This window comes from Scomber scombrus, chromosome 7, assembly GCF_963691925.1.
Source record: "Scomber scombrus chromosome 7, fScoSco1.1, whole genome shotgun sequence".
NCBI lineage: Eukaryota > Metazoa > Chordata > Actinopteri > Scombriformes > Scombridae > Scomber > Scomber scombrus.
In genome coordinates, this window is record NC_084976.1 from 19114797 (window position 1) to 19134035 (window position 19239).

Sequence of the window (19239 nt, forward strand, 5' to 3'; positions counted from 1 at the left end):
CTGCTGCTACTGTAAAAACACTGAGAGAAAGAGTTTTACGTGCATGTATTTATGTGTTTATATGTGTGTGTGTGTGTGTGTGTGTAAATGCAAGTGTGCAGCCTTTGTCGGGAAGTTAATAACAAATTGTCATGCTGGCTCTTGATTTGTATGGATAAAAGACGCCATAATGAGCCCCATAATGTGAGCTATTTAATGCACCATTCAAAGGGAAGCTGCCATGTCAGTCAATCACAGGAACTTCCAAGTCTCTCTGTGACAAGCCTGGGCTTTTGTCCTGAAGTTTTGAACAATAAAGTGATATAGCAATGACAGACATGCACACACGCCCAACTCACAACCCTGCATCTGTTAAATATTAAATATTCTTCGTACTTGTCTTGCAGAGAAAACTGCCATGGATTACAGATCCAAACAAGTGGGTGCTTCTTTTCATGTCCACTGCTGCTGTAGCCAGTTCCACATGGCACACAAGTGTGAAATTGGTGAGTAGATTACATGTGAGCGCTGTGATGGGCGAGCAGCTGAGCCATCTTTGCAGGTCAATACTGATCAAACATGGCTCATAATGTGTGCAGGGAGTCCATTTTTTTCATTTATCTGTGCAGATATCACAGCACTGGTGAACCTTTTCATTGGAAAGAAATTTTTATTTTTTAAAATGTTTTATTCATTAATATAAAAGACTTTACAGTGTAATTTCCTCATAAATCTTCCACTTGATTCATTGTCATACTGAATATTACAAATAAGGCAACAGTAAACTATTATTTCTGCATTATATGCATCAAATGAGTCAAATGATGCAATCATTGATCCCTGATGATGAGAACCCATTCTCCTCTAAATGTACATTAAAAAAATAAGCTAATAGTCTTATAAATGGTCAGATCATTGACTCATAATTGAAGTTTAGCCCTGGCTTGACCCATTTGCAACTCTCAGCTAAGTGATCAAGGAACCAATACAACGCCTCACTGCCCTCTGTCAATACACCTGGTCTGACCTATTGGCTGAGTTGGAGAGGGGAGCAGATCCATAGCATTGACAGCCCTCCCCCCACTTCTTCTCAGCTCTCTCATTAGATCCACTCTATTAAACTGCTTATGCATCTGTCTGTAGGCTTCTGGCCAGGGGCTGGGAAACAATCGTAGAGCCCTGCTGGTGGTCGGTGAGCTTCACCACAGCTGAGGAATGGAGAGTAAACTGAAATACACTGCATTTAAAGGTTGCTGAAGACACTGTGGACAGTAGAAATTGTCTTTGAGTAGGCACATTGTGTTTGTGCAGTATTAATGTGTATGTTGTACAATGGGGAGAACAAGTAACCTCTATAATGTGATTATGTTCAACATGTGGTTGTGTTTGAGAAATAACATCACACAGCTCTGATGAATGTTAACTTGGGTTTCTCTGTGTATGCACAGTACAGTAGATGTGTGTGTGTGTGTGTGTGTTTGTTTGTGCGTGTGTGTGTGCGTGCGTGTGTGTGAGATGCATCATTCAGGAGTGGAGTTGAGTCGGATTGGACTGTGTGGCACAGAGGAGTCTGAAGGGTCAGACATGGACGCAGTCGTCACTCCCATCTTCTTCAGGGAACGCTCGTCTGTCACTGAGATGGAGCGAGAAAACACAGGACGAGAGGCAGCCGGTGTGCCTGAAAAAGGGAAAGAAAGGACAGAGAGACAGATAAGGTTTTTTTTTTTAATTGTTCCTTTTTTCTTTGTCCATATATTTAATATTTCATGCCAATAAAGCAAATTGAAATTAAAACTGAGAGGCAGGGGGATGGAGAAACAATGAGATACACTTGAGTTGAAACAAACAACAGGGCAGAGATAAAAGAGGAAGAGAAGCGAAAAAGGCACTGAAAAGAAAAGCAACAAAGGGAGAACTGTGTTTGAGTTTCAATTTATTTAAGTATACCTAAAATCTGTGTCACACATTTAGATTACCATTAGTTAAATCCCTTATTGATATTCAACTCACACACCCGACATTTTATTAGACTCTCTAGAGTAAATGACCATCCATCCATCCATTTACTTTTATTACAGCAGATGAATGAAATGAAAACTATTACTCGGCCCAGTCTGTGTGGAGATAAACGCAATGGCAGCAGTTGGCCTGTAGGGGGTCATGGCGGTGCAGCGAGCTGCAGCAGGTTGAGCAATGACTGCAGATTTGTTGCAGCTCGATGTCTCTCGTTATCGCACAGAGAGCGAGAGAGCAAGAGAGAGAGAGAGAGAGAGAGAGAGAGCTCAGGCAGCACGATGCTACAGGCCATACTGGGAATAATTCTAACTTTGATAGCTCTCACATCCAGCTGAGGTTCACCAGACTATCCAGCAGGGGGCAGGGTGACCATACACACACACACACACACACACACACACACACACACACACACACACACACACGCACACACACAGACACACACACACACACACACACACACACACACAACACATATGCCCACATACAGACCTCCACCAGGCCTGACATTTGCAGCTAAGTGCTGCAATGGCTGGTTATTTATGTTGCAAGGGCTAGTGATGGGGAGAGTTCAGCAGGTGGCTGCATTACAGTGTTTATCAGACCGACGCAGTGGCATTATCACTTCATGAGCCAGCCTACACTCTTATTCAGTCTCTTACATCTGTCTCTCTGTCTTCCTTTTCTGGGCATAGACCCTCTGTCTCTCCCTCCTCACTGCTCCTTGTGTTACGAAATGCTTTATGACTGCTCTTCCCTCTCCATTTTTCTCTCACAGATGTACACCAGCCATCTGGGTACTTGTAGGGCACAGCTAAGGAGCTAGTGGTGCAACCAGCCTCTGTTTAAGCCTGTTAGCATTAAAGAAACATTAAATCATGCTATTATCCAGTCCATTGACAGCAGTGGATTACATGGCAGGGTAAATAAATACCTATTCAGATGTATTGTAAATTCCTAATCATCTAAAAATGTGTGCCTCGGATGGGAATCTGTATATTTTTCTCTCTATACTTCTGTACATTCTCACACCCCTGCTACAGTATATCTCCTGTTTATTATGCTACAATTAAATGCAAGGATAATTATGGTGGATTACAACTACACATTTCAAACTGTTCTTTTCATCTAGTGTATTCTCAGCTGTATTCTCTCTCCTCTCCCCCACTCCACCTCCTGCACCCCCCTCTCCCATCCTCTGTGGTATTTCTGTACAGTGCAGGTCAGGAGCTCCAACCTCACCTGTGTTGTTCTGGCTTGATTTGACTTTGCTGTTGGTCGTCTCTTGCATCTTCCGCTCATACTCTCTCACCTCATCCAAACTCAGCCCTGTGGGGAAAGCACAGCCCACACTGCATTAGAATAGAGCATCAAATATGTATTAAAGTTCAACCTGTGTATATTGAGGGTAAAGTCATATTTAAAAATATAACAAAGTAAAACTGCACTGCTCTGTTATGTTTTCTATTTTAATATGAAACATTTGCATTGTGACTTTTTCTGACCTACCGTGCCACTCATCTATCCATGCGACTGCTTGCCTGTGGCCAACCAGAAGAATGTCTCGGATGTTCTGAGATAACAAAGAAAACAAAAACATGGCAGGAAGGAAACAATGTCATTAAAATGCTACATTTATTATGTGCAGCTGTGTTTCTGTGCAGTTGTATTATGCATCACTTAGCGTTATCTTTCAGTACGTCATTGTCTATATAATGACCATACCTTTTGTGTAATAACTTGAAAGAAACAAGACCATGGTTAAGACAAGTGATACCTTATCTCAGATAAGTGGAGACTTATCTCAGTTGTATTATATGCTTTGTTTGAGCTAAAACCACATTTCCCGTAAACACTCCTGTTTCACTGTAAAAATGTTGCATACTGGGCGTCGCTAGTTTCACTCTTACTTCTTTTGGTTTTTCTTTGAGCTTCATTGTTTTGCTTAATTGTGGAGGATAAATTTGTTGAAAGGGATTTTTCCATCAGCTGTTTAACTTAATCTACCAGCCTTCGTAGTTAGAAACTCTGAAAACCTTCCAGAAAATACAGAGAAGACTAGAACAGAAAGAATACAGGAAAATTCACGATAAATCTGACCCAATGGTGCATTACATGAGATACAGTGCAGAGGTCATTTGACGCTAACAACCTTTTTGGCATTGGACTTGGTAATAAAATGTATGTCCATAAATTAATATGGTAATGATAAATTCATGTCAAAATGACATAGCACAAACAAATAAACAACTCATAATCATTCAGGATTGCTGAGGATCATCATTTCACTCCAGATGTGAAGTGAAAGACTCAAACCTACAGAAATTAATACTAAAAAAAAAAAATCCAATTAGCTGTACATTTATATTTTTCCACTTTGTATTACACCCATAAAGGCTTTTAACCTTAATTGCAGATCTTATCTTGATGCAACCCCCTTTACATCAGCACATGGGGAAAAGAAAACAACATTATAGGGGAAAAAACCTATGTCTCACTCTGTGTATGAACTCCTCTGTCCTGGTCTGAAAGCCGTAGACCTCAAAGCTGCATTGCACCCGCTTGTAGGAGCACATAATGGGCTTGTGGTCGTCTCTCCAGTCTTTCTCCAGAGGCCCTCGGCCAGTTTTACTTGACTGCCAGCGACTCAGGTCCTGCAAAGAGCAAACTATATGCTACTTGATACTTGCTGAGTCTGCAGAAGCTTTGTCCCTCTGAGGCATGTTCAGAGGGAAGTTATGGATTTGTGTGTGTGTGTGTGTGTGTGTGAGAGAGAGTGAGTGTGATGATACAGTATATGTGTGGATGTGCAAGCAGATTGTTGCTTAACACAGCTCATAAGGAGAAAGTATTATAACATGCATTATGCATCTGCGACCAAAGGATGACTGCAAAGTGTGTCTGTGATATTAGGTTCTCACAATGCCAGGAGTTCGGTGTGCTTGCGGTTATTCTGCATGTGTGTGAATGGATGTGCACTTGTTTATGTATCCATATCAGTGTCAATGTGTGTTTATCTGCATGTACCAGTCCTGTGAATTGACCTTTGTATCTATGCAATGGCTGGCAGTAAAAATGTGTGAAACCTTTGTGGGAAGGGAATGAAGATAGGCAGACTGGGAAAAGGTGTGTGGGTGTATTACTGATTTATGCTCTTTTAGAAGGAAAAACACAAGCAAGTAAAGCAAAGTAAACAAGGAATAAAAGAGTGTTTTTTGCATTTGTTTATGATAATTTGTGTTCTGTTGTACATAGCTTATCTATTAAGAGCCATTATTTCTATATTTCTAAACAAATAATTCAGCATTTTAGAAAATATGCTTGAAGTATAAAAAAGGACACATTGTGATTATTACGAGGAGTTAGGAGCTGTAACTACTACTTTGTGAATAGCGATCGGCTGCATTGACTTCCACCACTCTCTACCCCTTTAATTCTTCCTTCGTTTCCATGTTTGTGAATTAAACCAACAAGATACAATGTGTTAACTATTGGGTTTTAGAGGTCCTGGTAGTTCGTCGAGTCTTCATGCTAAATTAAACTAAAAGCCAATTTCCTCCTGCCTTAGCTCTATACTTAGCGCACAGACTTAAGAGTGGTACTGGTCTGTTACATTATTATCTGTAATGACGAGGCAGAGAATTAGGGTGCTGTTTACTTAGTCAGGAAAAAACCCCACAACTTCCATATCTGTTGAACATTTATTCTGACCCTAATGTCTTCCCTTTTTAAGAAATAAACTTTTGTCTCTCTTTTTTCCTTTTAGCATTTAACAACAACAAAAAAGGCCTTATTTTTATTCACATTAATGATCCAATTCATTTCTTTTGAACCATAACTACTTTAAGTGAAACCAAGTCATTTTTTCTTTCTTTTTTGCAACCCATGTAACACTTATGTTTCTCACCAACATTGCACCTTTAGTAGTAGAGTGTCTGTCTGAGCTCCTAACATGCGTACTGTCTGGGTCACCTGCAGTTTTGTTAGCACTACCTGAGTCTGTGTCATCTTTGGTGTTTGCATCAGATGTTGTCGGATGAGTTGCATGCAGATGTATACAGTTTCTCCTCAACAGTCCTCAAGACCTTGGGGCGGCTGTGTGTTGGAGTGATTCGATGGAGTCATTAATGGAGTAGAGCTTTAGCACGATCTCCTCCCTCTGTCCACACGCCTTTCACAGTGGCAACAGCTCGCTCAACCTCTCAATTGACTTGTGGGTATATTGGGCTGCTGATTGTGTGAGTGAATCCATACTCTCTGGCAAAGTCTTATAAGAGAGTAGATGATATGACTGTGTTGGCTTATGCAAATGGAGATGGCTGACTTCAATGTATCGGGAGAAATAGTCAACCACTTCTTGTCCCAGATTAATATTTCTGTTCCCACACATTGCCATGGTCTCTTAAGGACAGGACTTGGTAACAGTGGTATGCCCCATTTGAGTTGTTCTGTGCATATGGGACAGTGTCCAACTTTCTTGCTTATGTTACCTGAAAGCCGTGGCCACCAGACCAACTGACAGGCCCTGCCTTGGTTCTTGACTATCCCTTGGTGACCCAAATGGAGGATGTTGAGCATTTATTCTTTAACAAGATGGGGATGACAACTCTTTGTCTTTTCAGGAGAAGATCCCTTGCCAGGGCCAGGTTCTGTCTCTCCTTCCAGTAAGGTCCTATAGGTGAGCTTTGTCAGGTCACTGAGTTTGACAGTAGTGGATTAGTGTACTGCAGTCTAGCTTCATTAGCTGGGAGAGACTGTCTGATTGTGTCCACAAAGATTTGGATGTCTGCCTTCTGTTCTTCCACTGCCTGAGTGACTGTGTGCTCCACTGGTTCTTGTGAAAATGTGTCTGCTGTAATGAGCAGTTTTAGGGATACATGTAAAATGTCACAAGAGAATTTCAATTGGAATCTCAGGATTTAAGAAGTAAGCTCTTCCAGCACCTTAAAACGAAATATGGGCAGGTTGGGATGATTGCAGGTGCTCACATGACCAGGTTACTACCTGTGCCCCCTTCTCAATCTAAGCATCGTGTTTTTTCAGCATTATAGATGAAAACAACTGGCTTCCAGTCACTACTCTCTGGCTGATCTGGATCTGAATAGCTCCAAGACTGAAGAACAATATGACAGCTGATACACATGCATTGTTTAAAGCCGGGACTTAGGGTGAGCTGAGTTATGGCTTAAGATTCTGAAAAGCCTCTTGTGGTGCTCTCCAGCACTAGTCTGTCTTCTCAACCAGAAGATCTTTCACAGGTTGTTTGAATGATGCCAGATGAGGCAGGAACTTGCCCAGCTTATTAGCCGTGCCCATCGCTCTTCTGATGTTGGCAACACAGGTTGGCTCTGACATTTCCAGAATGGCTTTGACCTTTTTTGGGTCAGGATTGACAAACTCAGTGATGATGCAGTGTCCAAGAAATGTAATTTTGATCCTGGCAAACTCACATTTGTCCTTGTTTAGCATTAATCCTCTCTCAGTTCAGAGTACCTGGTGAGGTTTGGTATCATGTTCAGCCTGATGGGGTGTCAGATCTACACACAGCCAGAGTTTCTCCTTTGATCTTGCTTTGGACACAACCACTAGGCTGGCACACCACAGAGTGGGTTTAGTGAACTTATTACTCCCATCACTTCCATGCAGTGAGAGAGGGAATCAACATGGGGCAGATAGGGCATATGATTTTGCTTGTGTGGGTCCTTCAGCTTTCACTACCCCATGGACACTATGAGGGACCTATTTTTGATTACTTCTTCCACCTAAACGGTATGCACCTGTTTAACAAGGGTCAAGTTAATGGCTAGAAGCCCCAATGGCGGTTTCATCAGTTTGACCCCCACATAGGTGTCTTGTTCAGTTGTCTTGTTTCAAAACTCCAATTTTCCTTTGAAGTATCATCTTACATCCAGGAGCTGCCTGACTTGATCTGTCCTTGGGTGTTGCAGTGTCCCATGTTTGCTCTGTGGAGTAGTGGTGGCTCGGAATAGCTGAAAGTCCAGCTTGAATGTCTAATTAGAGTTCTGCTGCCTTACTATTCAATTCAAGAGTTTCTGTCCACTCATGTTCAACACTGTCAATATCAATAACCACCTCTCCAAGTAAGGCGACACCTTCTGCTCCATGGGTTGCAGGATCTTTTGTGAAATCATAGATGCCACCAACTGATGAAAATTTTTGGGCAAAATGTCCTTTGTTTGTATTTGCAATGTTCTGCATGTTTGGTGGGGCAATCCTTCCTCTGGTGATTTGTTGCATTTATACATCTTGCACAACCTGTGACTCTGTTTTTATTTTGTATTTTTGTCCTTTTGTGTCTCTCTGGGTTTGTCGCCTGGCATTTAATGCTTCTACGTTCTCTGACTGCCTCTCATTTAAGCTGCCATGTAGTATTGGCTGCTGCTTCTTTATTTCCTCACTGTGACGCACACTGGCTATAGTTTTGACTAATGTGAGTTCAGGATCTAACTGCAATGACTCAGACAGTATTTCATATCTTTGGCCAACAACAATTCTGTCTATGATCAATTCTTCTCTTAGATCTCCAAATGCACAATGCTCAGCTAGGCTATGGGCAGAAGTAATAAATGCTTCAGCACTTTCTCCTGGCTCTTGATTGCGCCTGTTGAACCGCGCAAGCTCAAAAATAATGTTCTTTTCACTCACACAGTGTTTCTCAAAAGCCTGTTTCACATCTTAATATGATTTTTTCAGATTGTCATTTAATGGCAAGACATTCAATATGTTGTCATCTTTGTCTCCTAGAGTGAGTGTACATTGGTGTATTTACTTGGTATTCTTGTGTCTGTTTATCCAAGCTTGATGCTATTCTGGAGCGCTGGAAACATCTTATTCACTTTGACCATTCACATTTTTAAAATCAAACTCCCCTGGTGGTTTCAGTTGCACACTGCTGGAGCTGATGTTGTTTGTGCTGCCTGGCTCCTTTTTTCTGCCCTTCATGTAGTTTCCTGTTAATTTTCTGATTTACGTTTGTGTGACTTATCCACAGCCTCACACACCTGTTTCCTGTGTTGTTCTCACTTGTTTTATTTATTGCCAACATTTTTTTCCCCTTGCTAGCTTGTTTAGCCTGTTTAACTACTGTCTTATTGCCTCTCCTTGACACAGGAGGGCTTGGGGTTGACTGTGTCATCAAGGTGCATCCTTCTCACTTTGGGTGACTTCAGATTACTTTTCCTTTATTCTGACTATATATTACATTATTATCTATAACAACTAGGCAGAGAGTGACATTGCTGTTAACACTTTACTTTGTCAGGAACAGACCTCACATATGTTGAACATGTATTCTGATTGGCTACAGCATTTAACTGAGGTTAACCGTTTATACACCAGTCATCATGTGTATGATGACTGTATTTCCCAAAAGCATATTTCCTAAAATATTCAACAATTTCTTTGAGGTAGTTAAAGCACTTTTCTTTGGTTGATTCAAAAGAGTAAACAACAGTACATGTTTGTGTGTTTATAACAGAGCTGTACGTACCTCTGACTCTTTGTAGTGCTTTTCAGGAATGGGGTCATTCAGGATATCCAGTAAACTCACATGCTCTGCTGGGGTTGGTGTGTCCCCAAACACCTACATTCAAACAGAGGAGGGAGGTCATACAGTATAATGAGAGCAGACACTTACACACACTCTCAAACACAAGCACAGTCACTCACTCAGCGGAGGAAAGGATGAGAGTAGATAAGTAACTGTGGAAAAGTGAGGTCATACACCATAACACCCCTCTCTATATCCCACCCTGAGGCCCTTGGAGCAACTCATACTGGAGCAAGCAGAGGAGTAAACAGGCCGAGAGAGGAAGGGGCGAGGAAAAATAAAACAAGGCGGTCGAAGGGATATTAAAGGAGAGAGAGAAAAGAAGAGTTATGATGGCGGAATACACTTTTCCTTGAGAGAGAATGGAGGGAAGCTCCAGGCGGTGGGAGGGTCACACTTATATCTGACCTTGTTTAAAAATTGTTCTAATGCCTTACTGAAGTTGTTCATTTCATAGTTGAAAACTAACAAATAAGAAAAACCTGGTGTTAGATAATAGCCTGCTACGCTCTGCTTTTCTTGGTCTGCATCTACCGAAGGTCTTGCCCCCTCTAATGCATTGTGTCGCTTTCTACAACACGCTCAAAATGCTCTCCCAGTTTCCCCATCAGACCCATTGTCTCGCATTGTTTTCCCTGTGGTGTAGAAACGTAAAGCCTTGAAGCTTACATAATCGTGTGTAGGTCATGCACAACTTTGTCTATGAATACGTGTTTGTTTGGAATAAATTCATGTACCGTTTAACAACCTGTGACATGAAACAAGATTCACCGCATTTCTCTCCACAAGCTGAACCCCGCATCTCCATATTTGACGTGTTGCGTCTTGTTCCTTGATTACGGAGTGGAAACATCAGGGCCAGACAGAGTTGCAATTGCTTGTGAATGTCTCTGTGTGTTTTTATGCGTTTTGGCCTTGGACAAAATGCAGCATGGCAGCTGTGCTCACCGCGCTGCATGTCTGGTTAATAGATCTGCCAATACTGCATTATGTGCTTTGCTTGTTTTCCTTGTAATGGGCACATCAATTTGATGAACATTTTCTTTGCGCTGCAGAGAAAATTGTGATTTCTCTCGTTCCCTTTGTCTTCCCCCTCCCTCTCCTCTAATCATTCCATCTTTCTCACCTCTTGCTCTCTCTCCCTTATACTCACATTGTTGTTATCACCGTTGTTGTTTTCAAATCTCGTCTCAATACGGATGCTGAACTTTGGGAGAAATGATACCTACAGGGTGACAAGAGGTAAAAATGAAGAAAAAGAGTTGTGGGGTACAGATACAGAGAGTGGAAGCAGGTGCAGATTAGATACGTTGATACTGAAAAGAGATGAGAATGAGCTCTGTTGCATTCATGTACAGTAAATGATGTGTGAGAATACTTACTGAGTACTCTGAAGCACCAGGGACGTTCAATATGGAAAGGGAGAAAACAGCATTAGTTACTCACACATGCATGAGCATGCAATTGCTCTACTTTACCACAGGGGAATACATGCATACACAATGATAAATATTTGATGGTACTTGGAAAACCAGCTGTTAAAAGTAAATAAGTTTTGCATAATGCATTGAGGTGAAAGTAACCTGATGTTTGACACAAAGAAAGTCACTCAAACATAAACACACAAGCACCTGTGATGGTGTATGGGTAGAAGTTCCAGGCCTTTTCTGTCACATAGAAAAATCGCGGGACGAACGCTTTTGCCCAGGATGGCAGTTTACTGAAACCAACACAGAAAGAAATAAGAATCAGTCAGAGTGGGTAGGAGAGTCCGAGAGAGAGATTATGTCAAAAGACAGAGAAATCCTAAGTGTTTTTTGTGCCATTTATAGCCAGATTACCTGTAGGCTACTCTCACCACAGTGTTCATTTGTATGACTCATTCCCAATTACACCTGTGGTGATGAATTGTTACTGTAGCTTCTAGGTCACATGTCAGAACATGATTGAGGTGGAAAACATTCTGCACTCACTGTACTACGTGTGTGTGTGTGTGTGTGTGTGTGTGTGTGTGTGTGTGTGTGTGTGTGTGTGTGTGTGTGTGTGTGTGTGTGTGTGTGTGTGTGTGTGTGTGTGTGTGTGTGTGTACTCGTATGTCTACCTTAGTGAAGGCCAATTTGAGTTGGGAGTGAGAACATTTATAGAATGTGAGGACATTTTGGTCTGTCTCATTTTGGGGCAAACCTTCAAAGAGACTTGGTTTTAAAGGTGACAAAAAGGGTTTGGGTTCAGTTTAAGATAAGAAATGGGGTTTGGCATTTACTTGTGATGGTTAGGGCGAGGGGATGTATTTATGTTAATGAGGGTCCTCACAAGAATAGAAATACAAATCCGTGTGCTTGGGTTCTAGCATTTATTCACTAATGAGGACCAAATGTCCTGCAAGCACAGAGATTAGGAAAATCCTCCACAGTGAGAACATTTCTTTATTTTTCTTAGAGTTTATTTTAGGATTAGGCCTTGGGTTTATAGTGGTGATTACAAATGGAGTTGAGGTCAGTTTAGGGTTAGGAAATGAATGTAGAATTAAAATAAATGTTTGCTTGTTGTCAGAGCAGACTTTCATCATAATCAAAATTCAGTGATTGATGGACTGTCATTGGTTTAGGGTTAATTTCAAATAATCCTTCCAGCACAATAACAAGGACAGTTGGTCATGCATAGCTTTAAATCATCATCACATTTAAGCTGTAACACTTCCTTGTTTACTTGAATGACTCCAGATTGTCTTATTTGTTTAAATCATATTGGAAAGACATAATCATCAATTCAAAAATAATTCAGGTAACTTCTTATTTTCACTGACCCCATTTAAGCAGTGTTCATAGGCAAAATATAAAACCTTTGTTTATAAAGCACAATAATTGTAAGCAGACATAAGTACATTTTAAAGTGTTTATTAATGTATTTGTGCTTCTCCTGAATCGTTCATAACTGGTCTATGAACAGTTAATAATAATACACATGACCAAATCAATTGCAGGCAGGTTTAAAACTGTTGAGCTTTAAGGTGCATTCTTGGTTCTAGGTGTTGTAGTTTGGTTTAATAGTTTAATTAAAAAAATAAAATAAAAATCTTAACTCAGAGTCCACTAACTAGCTCCACTTACACGATTTCTTGAGGAGCTTTCAGATACAGCTCATGGACTGCATAATGGTATGGTGTTTACTGATGGAGAGTGAACAAGTATTTATAAACATATATAAATGCTTGGAGCTGTAGTTGTTGACATATTGACAAAATATCCAGGCAGTAATTTTACATTTCAGGAAATACTCTAATTACCATTTGCAGAGAGATAGGTGAGAAAATCGATATTATTCTTAAGTTTGTACGATAAATATGAATCTACAGTCAGAACGTGGTTAGCTTAGCTTAGTTTAGCTTAGCATAAAGACTGTATGAAGACTAGATTAAGAGGAACAGGATAGCCTAGTCCTCTCCGAAGGTTACAAAATCTGTGCTGGACTATTTCTTTGCTTGGAGCAATAACTTGTTGGAGTCTTTGCAGACTGCGTGGTAACTGCTCCAAGCCAACAAATAGTGTGGATCATAGCAACCCCCCCCCCCCCAAATCCTCAAGTTGTCATAAAAATAATAATAAAAAAATTAAATTAAAATAAATGTAAACTGCTTCGTATTTTATTGTATTGGCAGTACTTATTTGTTTATAAATCAGCCTTTATTTACAGATATCCACCATTTAAAAACCATTATCTGTTAACATACTGCTTTTAAATGATAAACGGGGGACTTAAAGTAATTGTTACCATTATTTGAATGCATGACCTAACCATTTAGAAAAAGTACCTGATAATTTGTGCTTTTTGTACACAAGTATGAATAACTTTTTGTGGTGTGAATAGCTTTTAATACCTTGCGAAACCAACACTAATATATTTTCAACACTAGAAGCTAAATATTAGAGGCTAGAAATGTGTCACACATCCTGTAATTACCATCATCAGGATGACACGGGTGTGTTTTCCCAGTCTGTACTTACACAATGAAAATAATTGAACTGTTTGCTGGCCTATGAGCTCATAGTACAATGACATTTCCACTGTAACCCCACAGTATCGATCTCAGCATGTTTCTGGTACTTGGACTTTGGATTTAGGCAGGTTCCATTGCAGTGTTTGTGTCACTGTGCTGTTGAAATGACATGTTATGGCTTGTCAGTAGTGATACCTGCAACTCAGATCTTTAGATTGTGAAGCTTTGCAGTGAAGTAAGAGATCAAAGATCACTCAGTTTGCAAATAGACAGAATTAAAGTTCAGCAACAAAATAATTAGAGTGCACTTTACCTGCTGAGGTAGATTCGCTTCTCGGTCATCTGTCCTGGGCCGTGCTGAGGGTGAATATCTGACTCATTCCTCACCACCTCCACCCCTTCTCCTCCACCACTCTGTTCACAGCTGTGCTTACTGATCATGTACAGCTGCCCAATCCTATACTGAAGCCCGAGGAGAGGTTTAGGATGAGGTTTACAGTAGTGAAGATAGGAGGAAAAAAAAGACTGATGAGAAAACGTGAAACTGGAAGTATAATTAGTAATAATAATAATTAGTATAATTATCCCTAATCTAAAATCAAAGTGAGTACAGGTTAAGTTTCATCCACAAAATGTTTGTTGATTGTGGTCATGCATGAAAACAACATTTAAACAGAGCAGGTAATTGTGTTGTTATTTCTGTCTACTTAGTACATGCAACATCTATTACATGTGTGTTCATTCTTTCATATCAAATCAATAAACTGGGCACTCCGTTTAAGTAATTATAATATGCACCACCCAGTTAGCGGAAGCTCTTAGTAGCTGGTGAGAGCAACGGCAGAAAATCCTGGCAGCAGGTTCAGCCACAGTTGCTGAGTCTGGTTTTGTCTTGAGAGGCACTTAGCCTACTCAGTGCTGCTTAGGCACGGGCTTTGTATTTGCTCTTCATTTTTTAAATAGTTGCATGCTGTGTACAAAGATTTCCCTCAAGTGACCGTATCAGACATCAACATTTAATTTGGCCAGTGAGGGTGAATACAGGGTGTCTAAATTAGGGGGGATGGGACTTTCTCCTCTGGTGCAGGCCTAGTTTGAGCTTGATGCCGATGAATCTGGTGTATTTTGTGTTAGTGAGTGGAAAGAGGACGAGGCCTCTGGGCACCAGCTCCACGGATGAGCTCAGCCTGACAGAATCAGTGTTGTCTTTGGAGCAATTTAAAAATGACATGCTTTACCCAGTAATTATTTTTTTCACTGATTCTGCAATCTGGCTCTTTCTATTCCTCCCTAACTTGTTTCTATGTACATTATTATTGCTTGTTGCTTGCTTTAATTGCAAATCACTCGATGAACTTTGTTTATAAAGTTATTATGAAAAAGCAATAAAATTATACTGAAAACACAAACTGTTCTGCTGTGGCCACCATAATGTAATTCATTGTGTCGCTCTCTATCAATGTGCCACTAAAGCATTATTTTAATTAAAAACAGAAACAGAGAAAAATGGGGAGGAAGAGAGAAAGACGAGGGCAGATATCATTTTGCCATCCTTCACTGTACACTGTTGACATCAGTGTGACACTCCTACTTCTTGTTCCAATTACTGTGGAATGTCAACATTCAATATTTACTTATTGGGTATTCATGGAGCTTAATGAATCACAGTGATGGGTGCTTTTACACCGTCTTAAGACTAACAGTCTACAGCGCAGCCAGCCCATCCCACACAAAGGTTTTGATCCCTTTCATTTTTAAAGTTAATCTCAGCTGGAAGTTGAAAGACTTATCTGTCCTTCAATCACAACTATGCACTCTGAATAGCTGTCATTACTGACATGCTGAGAAACAATATTTAGCATGCATTTTCTTCCTATTGTTTACAATCAGTGAGTTTGTAATAAATTCCTGAGTAGTGTAAATATAGCTCATCACTGAAGGGCAGCAACTCTGCAGATAGTGTCAGTGTGACAGCAACTGAAAATGAAAGAATTTATGATTTTAGCTCAAGGCAATTAAAAAAAATATGTGTGATAAAATCATAAAAGGACTTGAGTTTGTTATGTAACCCCGAATTTGCTCTAACTGACTTACATTCTTCCTCCTTCATATGGGAAACTTGTAGTTTAGCTAATTAAAGGACACTTCATCATGTGAGTCAAAGCTGAGATTGAACCACCAACCCCACAATTAAAGGCTGACCCACTCTAACCACCTGATCTACAGCTGTCACCTGTCTGCTTTTCTCACCGCAGAATACAATAGTGAACATTGTTCGACACACCTGGACCGTGTTGTGTTACAGGAGGGCTGTTGGATATTTCATACCTGAAAATCAATGATGTGCCCCTTAAATTGGAGTGAGGGTTAGGATGTTGTAAATGGCTTTTGCCAAGGTAAATGTTATGACTTGATACTACAGCCTCAAATAAGGTGCCGTTAGAGTTAACATTACAGGATTTGCTGCCAGCTCAAGTTTCATTTTGCCTTGCACTGATATAGTAAATCCTGTTTTGGATTGTCATTTATCACTGTCATTGTTGTGGTAACAGGTAGAGTTGAGTGGGACGGGGCAGTTTAAGAGGTTGTGAGGTCATTACTTTTGAAGGGCACTTTGTCGCATAACTCCCTTGTCCGCCCCTCTGTTCTCTCTAGCGGGATCCTTTATAAACCTTTGTTTATAAAGCTGCAGGCCAAATACCTTTGTTTGCATGTAGGTCTGGCCAAACTGTAACCAGTTCAACTAGTTTCTGCACAGCTAGGAGTGCTTCAGCGAACCAGCGAGGTACATAGAGAGGGAGACAGATGGGGGAGATAATTTAGACACAACAGCATGCTATGATGCTGTTGGCCAGGTGTTACGCATTGCCTCCGTCAGATTGGCACAGTATGTCCGTGCAGAACATATCTCACTACCCAATGTGCCAAGCTCCCGCAGAGCAGCGACAGGAGGTCTGTGTGCTCTGTTGGCAGTTTTCTTATCAGCACATTAAGACTTTCGAGATTACAACTCGTAACAACACGTTCACATTTGAAATAAAATCCCCTCTTTTGTCTTGCAATTCACAGTTGTTGGAAGGTACACTTAGTATGTGTGTGTATGTGTGTGTAAAAGAAAAAGCGTGGGAAAGACAAACACACTTACCTCATCCACAGTCAGTGGCATACATACGCGGTACTCTTTCATCAACATGGTGCTGAGTTTGTCTTTATGAACTGAGAAGTGTCTGTGCTTGAGGTCTGTCTATCTCAGCTGCATAGTAGGTGCACCCAGGAAAGCTAACTGCCGCTGCACCAGAGTGACCTCTTTTCTGACGCTCTTCTTCCTTTGTTGTGCTGATGTCAGTAGTCCATGGAGTTAAGTCCAGTCCTCTCTGTCAATGAGTTTCTGCAGTTTCTTACTTTTCCTCCTTGCCGCTCCTTTTTTCTTTCTTTTTCCTCAATTAATCTCCTGAACACGACTTTTTAACTGCTCCCTCCTTCCTTCTTCTTGCTACTTCTGCTTTTTTCTCCGCTGCCTTCAGCTGCCCTTTCTGTTTGTGTGTTGCTTTCTGCTTTTCTCTCTTACTTTCTGTTTACTTCTTTGCACCAAAGTGAAGAGGTGATAATTAGCTGTGAAGTAAGATTGAAAAGTTCTTCTTACTGACTCTACCTGTTCTCTTCCGTCCCTGCCTCTCTGTGCTTTGTTTTAATTCCTCCCCAGACTTCTTATGTGTAACCTTGCTGTCTGCTCGTTGCTCCTCCCTTTCGCCTCAACCGCCCTCCGCTGCTTTCAGTTCCTCACAAATTCCTTTGCCTGTTCCTTCCTTATCTCTTTTTTCCCTCCCTCCCTCCCTCCTTCCCCACTTCTTTCCCTCCCTCCCTCCTTCCCCCCTTCTTTCCCTCCCATACTATCTACTCCCCGCCCACTGTACTTTACTACCTCCTCACCTGTGTCGCCCCCTCCTTCTCTCTGATCTCTATCAGTTCTGTCTTCTCTGTCGTCAAGACTGTTTTAACAATAACACTATAATCTTTCTATATCTGGAAACATTAAGTAACACGCTTTTGTTAACAGCTGTCTTTGAATTTGAAGCACGTTCCACAGACAGGCCTCTTCCCCCACTGTGACACTTCTTTCCAGCACTCAGGTATATAAATGCCTGACACAAGGGGATAGTCAGGGTGGGCCATTGGATTAAATATTACCAGAGCCATGAGAGCTTCCATTAAGCACAGCGCCGGACTCGCTTACATTGTATTACCTCGTGACCTTCAGCTGGGTTTAATTGAATCCGTGTTTAGTCAATGAGTAGTGGAATCGAAGCAGTCATAATTTCTCGCCCGTGTCCGTCCTTGAGTCGCGGGCCACTCTCCTTTTGTGTGAGTGAGCGCTGACAGTGACTGCCAAGTACATATTGTTGCCTCCCCATCAAATAGGAGAAGCAGATGTTTGGCTTCACTGGGTCATTCTGACAGGGCCAAAACCAATAACTGGCTCTGGATTCCTCCTCTCTGGTGGAATTCACTTGCTTAGTGTCTTGAGACAGGGCCAAAGTGGCTCTCTTCTTCACATGTCTTCGCTATCATCCGCTCCACCGTGAAAGAGCGGTGAAAACAAATTCCTGGTGGGGTTTGCTCTTATCTTATCAGATCAGTGTTTAGAGGAAGGGAAGCCACTTCAGAGAGCTGAGGTGTGCTTTGCTTGTCTCTGCTTCTATTCTCCCTGGACTCAATGCACACAGAGCTCTGACAGCACATGCATCACTGCAGTTTAAAGGATGACTGGTGGTGACTTAGACATGTATTCACCAGTTGATCAAGTCATTGATTGCTTCAATTGATTATCTAATTTTGGTTTCTAGGTTGTTTGGGAACAGGGTTAATGGTAACTATGGTGAGGAATGGCAACACTCTAGGATGACTGATCCTGCAATTATGAAGTCAATCAAAAGATTGGTTTCCTGATTGATCACTGGATGAAATGGATGTTTACTGTAGTCTACGATTTATCCTGTGCATCCTTTAAAGATGTTACTCAGAGGTGGAGGTAGTTACAGTTAGACAACTTATTGTTTTAGCCACACTAGTGACGTGGTTATAGTGATGCCGTTGTCTATTGGTTGATCCACCACTTTCTTCCAGATTGAAATATCTCAACTGCTATTGGATGGATTATGATTATTTTTTACAGACATTCAGGGACCCGAGAGGATATACTAATAACTTTAGTGGTCTCCTAACCCTACCTGTAGCACCACCATGAGGTTGATGTGTGCTTTTGAGTGTAATTTATTGACAACTATTGGATGGATTGTCGTGATGTTCCCCCTAGAATTAATTTTAATAACTTAAATGATCCCTTAACTTTTCGAGTGGCGTCACCATTATTCCTGCACTAATGCAATTCCCATCAGCCTCCACTGCATTTTGGGTTTCATGCTAATTAGAATTAACATTTTAACATCCTAACAAAGATGCTAAACATTCTACTTACTTAAAACAGCATGTTAGCATATGGATGTTAGCTTTTATCTCAAGGCACGGCAGTGTCTCAGTACTACTACAGAAGAATTCAGAGAACCACTGTTTTAAAACATCTTTTTGTTTTACTTGCAAATTATTCTTATTATCTAAAATCAAGTTAATATTCTCACACACCGTCAACATTCATTTTTATTGAAAATGCAATGATTTT

General features: G+C 40.9%; 2 protein-coding genes across 2 annotated transcripts in view; one reads left to right on the plus strand and one right to left on the minus strand.

Annotated features, from left to right (window-relative positions):
- foxj2 (forkhead box J2) overlaps positions 1-19239 on the plus strand; it is a 321604-nt gene that overhangs the window by 96009 nt on the left and 206356 nt on the right. The gene's annotated exons all lie outside the window — the stretch shown is intronic.
- On the minus strand, positions 704-17275 carry pitpnc1b (phosphatidylinositol transfer protein cytoplasmic 1b). Its single transcript, XM_062422699.1, has 9 exons — positions 16708-17275; positions 13876-14024; positions 11189-11285; positions 10719-10790; positions 9506-9598; positions 4494-4649; positions 3505-3568; positions 3238-3324; positions 704-1657 (listed from the first exon to the last, which is right to left on the minus strand). The coding sequence occupies exons 1-9, from the start codon at positions 16753-16755 to the stop codon at positions 1500-1502; spliced, it is 924 nt and encodes a 307-aa protein (XP_062278683.1). The 5' UTR covers positions 16756-17275; the 3' UTR covers positions 704-1499.

Excerpts from the sequence above, each read along its gene's own strand:
- pitpnc1b (XM_062422699.1), bottom strand. The coding sequence starts at position 16,755 with ATGTTGATGAAAGAGTACCGCGTATGTATGCCACTGACTGTGGATGAG. Across the intron at positions 11,286-13,875 it reads AAGCGAATCTACCTCAGCAG|TAAACTGCCATCCTGGGCAA; the intron begins GTAAAGTGCACT and ends TGTTGGTTTCAG. Across the intron at positions 1,658-3,237 it reads ATCAAGCCAGAACAACACAG|GCACACCGGCTGCCTCTCGT; the intron begins GTGAGGTTGGAG and ends TCCCTTTTTCAG.